Source organism: Talpa occidentalis, unplaced genomic scaffold (genome assembly GCF_014898055.3).
Source record: "Talpa occidentalis isolate TD23 unplaced genomic scaffold, MPIMG_talOcc4v2.1 talOcc4.9, whole genome shotgun sequence".
Lineage (NCBI taxonomy): Eukaryota > Metazoa > Chordata > Mammalia > Eulipotyphla > Talpidae > Talpa > Talpa occidentalis.
Window position 1 is genome coordinate 82,170,496 of NW_023605305.1, and position 12,192 is coordinate 82,182,687.

Consider the following 12,192-nt stretch of genomic DNA (forward strand, 5'->3'; position numbering starts at 1 on the left):
GGTGGCGCAGCGGTTGAGCGCTGGGTTGTGAAGCTGCCCGTGGCCTCTGCGGCGCCGGTTTGATCCCTGGCTGCTCCCCGGCCACCGGAGGAGGGTCCCGCATGGCGTGCAGACCTCTCCTGCCGCCCGCTGCTCCCCTCAGCAGTGTACTTAGGTCCTTCTGCCTGCTCTGCTCCCCGCTCTGGCTCTGGTGAATTCTCTCACCCTCCCGCGCTTCTGACTGTACCCAGTGCATGTATAAACAAAACAAACAAACAAAATAAATAAAACATGCCTCTATAAAATAAAAAAAAAAATTGACACAATATGGAAATAAAGGAAATTAGCCTTATTCCCGGTGTATTAGAGGAGCAACCCCTCTATTTGGCAGATGTACTCACATCCAGCAAAGTATAGAGCAAAAAATGCACACACACACACACACACACACACACACACACATATATACTGGTAACCAGGAAATAAAGTATGTCACAAATATCATGGCCTTGGATCTATAATTCATTAAAAGCAACCTCATGATATATTATAAAACATGCATGAAAAATTACACATTTGACCCATTGAGACACCAGAGCAATTTGGTATCTTATACCTCTCTCTCTCTCTCTCTCTCTCTCTCTCTCTCTCTTTCTCTCTCTCTCTCTCTCTCCCTCCCTCCCTTTCCCCGCCCCCCTCACACACACACAGATTTCTAATCAATATGAGCTTTATGGTAACTGGGACGTAATAAGTAGAGGAATGAAAAAGTCTGATACATTGACTTGAATGGTAAAAGAAAAAAAAAAACATATGAATGATGAGCTTAAATAGCACATGCCATGGAGGATCAGTAGCTGTGAGCCCAACACAGAGTGGACCTAGTATGCTCTTGCTGTGGTGTTTACCCTCCAGCCTGATCAACTTCGGATTTTAATGCTTCCTGAAAAGCAGATGGGTGGCTTGCTTTGTTGCCGTGGTCACAGAACACTTTCTCTGCCTAATCAGCTCCTCTCTCTGGGCTCTGTCCTTAATGCTCATCAGCATGTGCCTTTAATAGCTGCGCACCAACTTAGACAAACAGTAGCGTTGTCTCTCATCTGCCCCCTCTTTCCTGCCACTTCTTTCCCATGCACACCCCCTGTCCACTCTCTATTGACGTGGGGGATCCCAAAGCCCATGATACCCTGACTCCTGATCTGGAGTCCTTTCTGGGAACCTCCTGGCTTGTTGGTTATTTTTTATTGTTTCTTAAGGTTACTTTTACATTCTGTGAGATTCACCTTTTCAAGTGTAGATTTCAGTGATTTTTAACAAATGTGCTAGGTAGGCCCCTTTCACCACAGTCCAATTTTGGAGCATTTCTGCCTCTCAGTAAAACTCTGTCTCATTTACTGTCACTCTTCACCCCCAGTCCAACACAGCCTCTAGTCTACTCTCTGTTCCTCTGAATTCTCCTTACCAGACATTCCAGATACTCAGAATCACACCGCATGTGGTCACTTAGCATAGTGTTTTTGAGGTTAATCTTTGTGTTATCATTGTCTGCATCTCATTCCCTTTCTATTGATTAGTAGTATTCCATTGCAGAGATATAGACTTATTTTATCAGTGCCTTCATCAGTTGGTAGGCATTTCAGTCCTTTCTGCTTTTGGACTGTTAGGAATTTGCCTGCTATGGACTTTAATAGGCATCTTTGTCTCCACATCAGTTTTCTTTCATCTTGGGCAAGTAGCCTAGAGTGTAATCACTGGGTCCTGGGTCCTGTGTTTAACTTCATAATAGTCAAACTATTACTCAAAGCACTTGTTCCTTTTTATCTCCCCACTAGTGCTGGACAGACTTGGTGTTGCCATCTCCTTACCATCCTGTGCCATGCAAGTTTTTTTGTTTTGTTTTTTTTTTTCCCTTTGCAGCTCCTGGAAAGTCTCTATCTCCAAGCTATCAGGCCTCCTCACATAGCACTTGGCACAGTGGAGGACATGTGGTAGGATCTTCAAGATGCCGCCTGAATGTGGGGGTCGGATGGGTTTTGTTTGGTGTTGGGCTGCTAGGACACTTGAGCATCACTTTTCTCCCGTGTGAAGTGGGGCTGGAGTGCTGTGCCCTAGAGTTATGATGCGGGTGGATGGAAAGCAGGTCAATGGCGTGCTTTGTCTAGTGCACATGATTTGTGTACTTTGGTGATTATTGTTTTAAATTCTCTTTGATGAGCACTTTGTGAAATCTCGAGTCTAGTTCTGTATTGCTCTTACAATCTCATAATTGCGTGTAGACTATGTGCGGGGCCCTAAAGATTGACTATGAGTACATGCTATCCCCCACACAGGAGATTTGAAGTATATCAAGGAAGGATAGAGGTGTAAATGGATCATTGCAATGTCACATGAAAAGTGTCGTGGTCGACATGCACAGATGTGAGGAGAGTGGCAGCACCTCAGAGAAGGACTATAAACTCAGAACCAAAGGGTAGGAAAGTGGGGCAAGGGATGAGGAAGGACATCGCTGGCTAAGCAAAAGATATTTACAAAGATACGAAGAGGAAACATGTTTAGGGAAATTGCTAGCATGTTCTCTGTCAGAGAGATGGACTAAAGGAGTGACCAGCTTCCAGATCCAGGTGCTTTATAAGTATAAAACAGTAGGTGTTTTCACCCCACTCCCCATCACCAACTTTCATCCTTTAGGGACTCACTCTCTGGTTGAGAATGCTCTAAAATACTGAAATCTGTTCAAGGGAAGGGCCCGCATTTTAACATTTTGTAATCCCCGAGTACCTTTCAAATGCAGCTGTCCAGAACGCAGCAATCCTATCACTTTGTACACTTTTGCTGAGTGCATATACAATGAGCCCAGCCATGTTTTGGGAGCCAGATGCTAGTGAGCCACAATCCCACCCACATGACGCTTGCGCTCAAAAGCCATGTGTATTTAGGGAGAGAACCTGGTTTCACGCTGCTCAGAGACAGGCAATGCCTGCCTTAAAACTGCACTTGAAATCTGCTTACTAAAATAGGACCTGGCCTCACTTCAAGCTTGAAAATGTGCTGACAGAATGAAAAGCCTGTTGGATGCTGATGCAGCAGGAAAATTGGAGGAGCAAGAAATCACACTTTCTGGAAATGAACAGAATATTAATTATCAGCCCCCAGCACACAAGGCAGCAGACACTCTGTGCTCAGGGTTTTGTCCAGCAGCGTTGGGCAGGCCCCTGGACCAGTCACTCCCCTTCATGGTGGCATGTGATCTCCCTCAGTCCGGAAGTGCTCAGACCCTGGGCCGTTCCTTGGGAAGGAAATCTTAGGAGAGGCTGTATGCCAGCCTTTTCTCTCTGGGGTCTCAACCCCCTCTGGGGATATAGGCAGGACAAAGATCTCTGGAACTTGTGGGAATGGCCCACATCCTGCCCACCCTCCAGTTGGAAAATATCTCCTTCTGTTCTTCTTGACTTGCTACCAACCCACCTAGCTCCGGCCACTCGGTAAGATTTACCTGTGTAAAGCCACTGGGAAGCCTGCTCCTTTGGGCTGCTGTCTTCTTTACTCTTCAGATCTCGAAGCCACATAATTACAAAGGCTGGGAGCCTGTCCAACATGATGATGAAAGGGGCTCAGAGGTGGACCTAAGAGGCGGAAAGAGAGCAACGCAATAACATTGCAGTCTACTGATCTGCCACCGGAAATCTCTTCTTTACGCTGTGCTCATCTTACAGGAAACACTTTGGGAAAACCCACTGGCCAGTTAAAAGCAAATAAAGAATAAAGACCTAATGTCTACTTTTGGAGTTTCTGCAGCTCCCTCACCTCTGTCCCTGTAGCCCTGGCCCTGTCTCCCCAAAGAGACTTTCTAGGGGAATACCCAAAATCAGGCTAGGAAAGTAATGGACTTGCTCCTGGATTTTTGAGAAGTTACTTGTTTTTTAACAGCCTGGTGTGGGTCAGGCCTTGGGTATTACAGTCTTCCTTGGTAGCTGTGGCACCCCGGCCTCCCCTTCAGTCTTGGGTGCACTTGATGAAATTAGGCCCATTCTCTGGCCACTTCTGGCTCAGTCAAACCCAGTTATCAGCTGCTTGATGTTCCCTGCTTGCCTTTAGGAATATTAAAGTTTTATCACTTGACTATAGAGAAAACAGTCTGTTTCTTTGTAATGACTTTCAATCTTCTAAATGCCTCTTTTTCATCTTACTAAGAGGGAAGTTTTGCTACAAAACCAAGCAAATATGCCTATCGTAATAATACCCACCACTCCTTATGAATATCAAGGTGAAATGGCTTAAAGGAAACTGTTCTCAAGCTATTGCCAGGTGTCTCCCATCCAGCCTCTCTAGCTTCTAGAGCTACATACTGAGACTGCTAAGTGTGTTGTGCTGCAGCCAACTAAGTGTGTTGTGGAACTTAGTTGGCTGCACAAATCTGCTTTGCATATTTTGGAAATGGAGGCCAATAACAAAATTCACATAATATGATTAACCTCCCTACCAAGAACCTTCGGGCAGACTAGGGACTGGGAAGGAGGCTGGAAAAATGAAATGATGACCCATAAGAATTGGAAGAACCCATAAGTGGGAGAAATGATAGGGATTTGGCAAATTTGTGGATAAATGGTTAAGGTCGCGCCATTAGTGATCTCTTGGGTTCCATGTGTATTCCTCGAAGGTTACTACTTTGCATTGTCCCCTCTGTTCTTCTTTGGCCGTGCTCCCCTGTGGTATTAACCTGTTGGAGCACGTATTCTCTCCCCTGTGGCTCTAGGACATGGTCATGGACACAGCAGGCCTTTGCAGAAAGCAGAGGAGTCTTTCTGCCTATGCTCCCAGGCATGGGAGGGCAGGGAGTTGTACTGTGGAGTCAGTGGGGCCAGGGAAGGTGGGTAAAGGTATTGGACTATGAGAACATCATTAGGTCCATTGCGTGTGGGGGTGGGAGATGACCCCTCCACTGCTGCTGCGTACACTCACCAACTAAATGATAGGCAGTGTGGCTATAAGAAATCCAGCAGAGAACTTAAAGGGAATACACTTGCACGCATTTGATTGGATAAGTCTGAATGGCGAAGACTTGGGAGTGGATTTCTTGTTTTGTTATTAACTAGTTGTGTCATTGTGAACATGCTTTTTTTTTTTTTTTAAAGATTTATTTATTTAAGTATACAAGAGCTGGGGTATAGGGCAGAGGTGCGGGGGGTGGGGGTGTGTGAGAGGATTCACCAGAGACAGAGCAGGGAGAACAGGCGGATTGACTGAAATACACTGCTGAGGGGAGCAGCGGGTGAGACAGGAGAGGTCTGCTGCTCCATGTGGGTCAGCTCTAGTGGCTGCAGATAGCTTCATAGTGTTGCATCTTAACCCCTTGCACCACCAGGGAGGTCTGTGAACATGTTTTTTATCAACAACTTTTCTCAGGTATAAATTAAGGAAAAGAGTGATGATCTCATTAAAAGATGACATCAGAGAATGTGTGGCTAGCACTGAGAATATGACATAGTATAGATTCTTGAAAAATGGTGATTTTGAAAATAAATAAGTGAGAATTTAATAACCAAAAAGAAAATAAAAAGTATCCATCTCTCATCATATAAAGCTAGTCAGTATGAACATTTAAGTATATTTCTTTCCAGAATTTATCCCTAGGAGTTTTCTTCTAGAACTTTGCTTGTTATATGCATATGTGTGTATATACATGAATGTGCATAGGTAGTTATACTAAAACAGCACAAAATATACATATGTATCCTTAATTAATTATTTCACCTATCATAATGTAGGAATATTAGGAATTTTAGTTCTTAACCTCTCAGCTACATAGTATGCTGTTGGATTTCTAGCATGTTAATTACCCTTTTAATATAAAAAATTTAATTTGAATTCATGTTCTATATTCTTCCCTTATAAGTGATATGATGATGAACAGTTCCATATGAATAGTTCCACAGATACATGATTATTCGTTTATGGTTAAATTTAAAGCATAACATGATAGTTTTCAGTAGTAATAAAATGAGATAAAGCATGGACAGCACAGAGTATAGTAATCAGCAAATAGTTGTCAATAAATGTTAAGGAGAGGGGACCTCTGTGTATGCTGAACACACCTTTAAGAATATTGAGGGATTATGCTCAGTGAAATAAGCCAGAAGGAAAAAGAAAAATATCAGATTGTATCACTTATATGAGCAATGTAGGGGAACCAAATACAGGATCAGGAAAAAAGTAATTATAATAAATTAAAAAACAAACAGGCAGCTATTTATCAGAGACATTCTGCAAGGGAGGGGTAAGGAGAGGAATCAAAACAGGGGAGGGAATGTGTTCTTACACAAGGATGATGGTGATGGTGCACGGGTGTATTGGTGATGGAAATTCTGTGGGGTTACAACTTAAAGGAGAAAGCATGCATTCATAAAATAAAATTATAAAAAAATAATATTGAGGGCTGTTTAATAAACACACATCACACAAATAAGCAAACCAACCAGTCCATTCAGCATGTGAAAAGGTTTGCTGCTTCTTCCTTGAAAGAAAAAAAAAAAAAAATGATGCCAAATAATGCAAAATGAGATCATTGGCATTTCTTTGGGAGGTAGGTTTTTGCTTTTTTCCCCTTTGTTATGGAGTCTCCTGCTGCTCTTGTGAGATAGGAGTGTCCTTCAGCCCGGTGCCTCTCACACTGGAGTTTCAGTGTCCCATCTGGGGTTCCCTTGGCAGAACAAGTACCCAAAATAGAAATGCACAGATGGTGTGCTATCCTTGCAGGAAGAACAGTGGCCTCAGAGAGCTGCTCTCATCTTCAGGCTGGAGGCTGCTGTGCAGGAGGGCCACGAAAGGGCCATCAGACACCCACAGCCCCCACCGATGTCTGCCCTCACAGTGCCAAGGTCCATTGTGCGTGGCAGTGCCAAAAACAGACTGTAGATTCATGTGGAGCCTTCAGAGCCTGAGCACACCAGCTTCCTGAAATAAGCAGGGGGCGGCTGTGGACAATCAGGAAGCAGGTGATTCAGGCAGGTACCTGCCTCCTGTCTCAGCCAGTGGGGGCCCAGTGAGAAGGTAGCTCAGACATGCCAAGGGTTCCACTTTTACAAGAAGCTGAAAACTTGGATTTTTCATTCAAATTATTCAGGTTTTTTTTCCTTTTTTTTTTCATTCTGGAAGTAGGTCGGAGGTTGCCCCTCCCCCCAAAAGAAGAAAGAAAAAAAAAAAAGAAATTATTATTCAGTTTTTAAAACTGTATTTATTATTGGACAACACTGTATATGATTTAAGAGTGTAGGTTGATACTGTTATAGGACAGCCCCGATATTGAACGGGTTCCTGGCTGTGGGTCCTCACCCGCGCGCTTAAAAGGGACTTATGAATACTCCACTACAGGCACACACAAAAGGTTAATAAAAGGTTTATTACAAGGGAAAAGGAAATAAGGAAAATGTACAACTCAGGGAGAAAATAGGGAAATAAAGTCTTTAATGCGTCCTACCCGATCCGCCAACCTGGAAACCCAAAGTCACTCTCAGAGCTGGCCGGACGCTGCGGCTGGCGGAGAGCCAAAATGGGGGACCCCAAAGCCCACGTGTCTGCCTTTTATATCCACCTGGCTGCTTAACCCCACCCTCAGGTCCCAGCCACCTTCCCTTTGGTGGTGATGGGATTTGGAGTTCCCAGTGTCTTTGGCTTTGGCCTGGGGTGGGGGTGGAGTCCATGAAGCCTGTATGGAATTAGCTTTAGGACATCCTTTTCCCCCTAACAATTCCATCTCAGATGTATTTATACCACACCCACCACCGAGACACTCAACTGCCCTCCCTTGTAATAAATTGGGCCACCTCCCCACTTTCCTCCTCACCCTAGGAGACTCAATTCTGCTGTCAGATTTCAAAGGGTTTGTTTTGATTTAGTTTTGTCTGTTCCTTTTTCTTTGTTGTTGTGTGTTTTTTTTTGTTTTTTTTTTGCTTTATTCCACATGCGTGAAACCATCTGGTATTTTGCAGATTTTAGGAGATGACCTCCTATTTTATGGCTGTAGGAAACTTGATTCAAATTGGCAAATGCAAAAAGAAAACAAATGTAAATGAAATTTGAGCATTAATACTGAGTTTTCATGAGATTAAGGGAATTGGTTTGTGGGTGGTAATGTTATATAGTTATACTTCAACAAAAGAGGGAGCGGTGGATGTTACAGATTATTACATAGGTACATAGATGTTTGTTTTGTATTTATTCTACTTTTTAAAATATCTTTGAATACTTCCATAATAAAAGAATAGTAAAAATGTTAGTAACTAATTTGCATCTTAAATGATTTGTGAGCCAAATGCACCATGTCTAAAAGATGAATTTGATCACCAGACTGCCAGTTTGTAATTGCTGCATGGAGTTTTAGAAACAGGACCTGATACTTTAAGCTGGGAAATAGCATTTTCTCTCTTCCCACTCACCTCCTGCCTTCATTCTGCACAGCGAATCAAAAAATCCTCCTTCCTCTGTATAAGTGAATAACTGGGAGGCATTACAGATTGCTTGGAATAGAATTTTCTCAGAATAAGTGAGCAAAAAGGGTAATATGCATAATTTCATTGAACAATGCCTCCTGGTATTTTGTGTATTCCTTGGGACACCCTCCCACCACCTCCTGCCTGCTCATTCCACCCTTAAAAAAAAAAAAAAGCAATAACTTTGTTTCAATTTTTTGAAGGCCGGAGGTATTTTGAAATTTTGACTAATCACATTTCTCTTGCTGTCTCTGTGCCTCTGTTTCAGGATGGAATGGGAAACTTGAGAATCACAGAAAAAGGTCTCAGGCTGGAAGGAGACTCAGAATTCTTACAACCTCTCTACGCCAAAGAAATACGGTCCCGACCAGTAAGTCTCTTCTGGGAGGGGAGAAATTGTTGTTTCTTGGGAATCTAAATCTGGGCAAAATTTATCTTGTCATCAGTTAAATTCAGAAGTTTGGGGGAGACTGGTAATGCAGGTGGGGAGATGCCTGCACATCTGAGGTCTGCGTGTAATTGCTGTGGAGCAGTAAGCAGGTGAGACCCCTTTATATGCCTGCCAACAGGGGATAGTAATTTTAACCAGCTTTCTACTATGCTTCCAATAAGCCAAGATGATTAATGTGAAGTGCTTTAAATACTATCCAAATGCAAGGAAATATTGCTATAGGGTTTAGCTGTCAAGTGTTTGAAAGCCATCTTTGGAAATACAGTAGTAAAGTGCTACAAAACAATAACTATGCTATAACATGGAATTTAAATAATCACTCTGGAGCCTGTGCTGTGTTCCATTGACTTGGCTGTCACAGATTTGTTCAGTGTGTATTTGTGTGTGTGTGTGTGTGTGTGTGTGTGTGTGTGAGAGAGACAGAGAGAGAGAGAAGGAGAGAGGTAGGAAGGAGGGAGGAGGACAGAGAATGAATTATACAGATTAAATTAAATTAATTTTACAGATTAAATTAAGGCTGGGAGAAGTATATCCAAACCTGCAGACTTATGAAGTAGCAGTGATTTCAACTCAGAAATAACAATTCTGAAGGTTGTTGTGTGAATCAGAGCTTTTTCTCTTTCTTTTTTTTTTTTTTTTTGTCATGGTAGAATTAATTCCTAATATTAACCAATATTGCTGCAGGTCTTTTTTGCTTGAGTAGTTTGGGAGGTTTTTTTGTTTGTTTTTTTCATCTTTATTTGGGGATAGGGGCTGGCAAGAACTGCTGGCTGACAAGGATATCTCTGCCTGAATTGATTTGTATCTACCTGTAAGCAAAAGGGTAACATGAAAGTTCCCCAAGGCATCATTTGCATTATGTATATTGATTAGCATAATTAATGAAATCCAGCTACATGGTGCAGTGGATAATTTTATCTGAATGCTATCTAACTGACTGAGTTATATTAAACTGGGGGTAGGTACTGAATTTACAATAAACATGCTTTCTTTTGTGCCTCATACCATGGGAAGAAGACACAGCAGATGAGTTCAGCCACACAATGTTTAAATCTTTAACTGGAATTCACAGCCCACAGGCTTGGGCCCTTAAAGTGACAAGAAGATTGTACATATATCCATTATCTTTTAGTAAGTGCTATCCTAAAATGAAAATGGGATAAAACTTTAATGAAGGGTAGCTCGGGTCACACTTGGACTGAAAGGAGATGGTCAATTTCAAGCCTTTAAGAAACACTTGTTACATCCTTTGCTCTTCATCTGTATTTACTTATTTTAATCTGGTAAATTGGTTAGTTAAATCATTGGTTTGAATTACTGGTTGGGTGAAAATGATTTTTTTTTTTTCTTTCATGAACAAGTTTGTCACTATGTTGCATTGCTCATTTCCTTCTAGTGGTGTTGGCCAAATAGTGCATCTTTCAGGTTTTTCTTTTCTTTTTCAACTGTTCAAAAGCTTGAAAACAATTTCTATCTCACAGATCAAAAAAGTAGGTTGTAGGTCATAGTTTTCTAGTCCTCTAACCTGTATTGACATTTCCATAAATGTAGGAATGTTCTGATTAGATTACACGTGACACAGGGGACAAGAGGACAGATGTTAAGATCATCTGTTGAACAGTTGTTATGTATTAAGGAAAATATCCTGAAATAAGTTTCCTTGGTTTAGAATGAGAGTCATATAGAGGAACTGAGGAATGTGTTCTTAGAAGACTTGGAAAGGGTACTTAGTAAACCTCATAAGCTTATATGCAGGAATCAAATTTTTAGCAACGATATCAGTCTTTCTAGCTGAAAACTGATGGTTATTTTAACCCACACCCCCAAGACACACATGATTGGAAGCTGAAAAGCAGTGATAATTTCAAGAAAATTAACTTTGAAAGATCAGTTTGTTAAATTCAATGTTTTTAAATCACTTAAGGACAATAAAGTATTAGAATTCACTGTTTTCCATTGTTCTTAAGATTTTTTCCTTTCAAAGATTAAATAGGAAAAAATAAAGCTTTTTAGCCTTGTTTTGATAACAAAACAAATATTGAACTCAGGGAAAACCGATGCCCAATCATGCATACATACTAAAGTCTTTCAGTGGTCATGGAGCTTTACCTGAAAACATGTGCCAAGTCCATCCACTTGTCCAAACTTGTGCCTCCTCTAGTTCAAGCCTCCACCTACCCTCAATGACACATTGCAATGGACCCCTCTTTCTGTGGCCCTTCATTACGCCTTATAATCAAATTGCAGCCCAGTAGTCCTTTCAAAATGTCAAGTATCTCCACCCCTTTGCCAAGGATTCTCTATTGACTTCCACTGATTTTATTCCACTGGAATAAAATCAAGACTCCTCACCAAGGCTTATCAATTCTCCACCATGTATATGTCCTGGATGGCTTCTGGCTACCCTGGTGTCATTTCAATTATTGCAGTTTTAGAAAGTTCAGCACCACAGCCACATATAAAACATTACGCTGGTTTCCCCTCCCCACTTCAACTTTTAACATTCTTTTTTGCTTAAAAATATAAACTTGGGGCCTCCCTGGTGGTGCAGTGGTTGAGTGCTGGGCTGCGAAGCTGCCGCAGCCTCTGCAGCACCGGTTCAATCCCCAGCCGCTGGTGAGGGTCCCATATGGTGCTCAGACCTCTCCTGCCACGTCTGCTGCTCCCCTCAGCAGTGTACTTTGTCAGTCTGCCTGTTCTGCTCCCTGCTTTGGCTCTGGTGAATTCTCTCACCCTCCCGTGCTTCTGATTATACCCAGTGCTTGTATAAATAAATAAATAAATAAACCTTTAAAATATATATATACAAACTTGGAAGAAGAACCAGCAATGATCAAATTTTATATTCCCCAACCATATTGCTATGTCTAATACATAATATATGTTCACTAGACGTGTAAAATTTAATAATGAATCATTTAAAAAATGAAAGTATCCCTTAAATCTATCCTACTGGGGAACCACTATTAACAATTTAATGTTATTTTTTCAGGCATTTTCCATAAGTATATTTTTTCTTTTTTTTTTTTTAAGATTTATTTATTTATTTATACAAGCACTGGGTACAGTCAGAAGCGTGGGAGGGTGAGAGAATTCACCAGAGCCAGAGCAGGGAAGAGAACAAGCAAATGGATGAAATGCACTGCTGAGGGGAGCAGCGGGCATGGCAGGAGAGGTTTTGTGTATCATGTGGGATCTCCAGAGGCCGGAGATCGAACTGGCGCTGCAGAGGCTGTGGGCATCTTGGCAGCCCAGGGCTCAACTGTTGCGCCACCG

General features: G+C 41.9%; 1 protein-coding gene across 5 annotated transcripts in view; it reads left to right on the forward strand.

Moving 5' to 3' along the window:
* SGCD (sarcoglycan delta) overlaps window positions 1-12,192 on the forward strand; it is a 925,354-nt gene that overhangs the window by 703,181 nt on the left and 209,981 nt on the right. For all 5 annotated transcript variants that reach the window (XM_054691428.1, XM_054691429.1, XM_054691426.1 and 2 more), the window contains one exon: window positions 8,734-8,835. In XM_054691428.1, coding sequence (XP_054547403.1) covers window positions 8,734-8,835 — 102 coding nt within the window. The remainder of the gene's footprint in view (window positions 1-8,733; window positions 8,836-12,192) is intronic.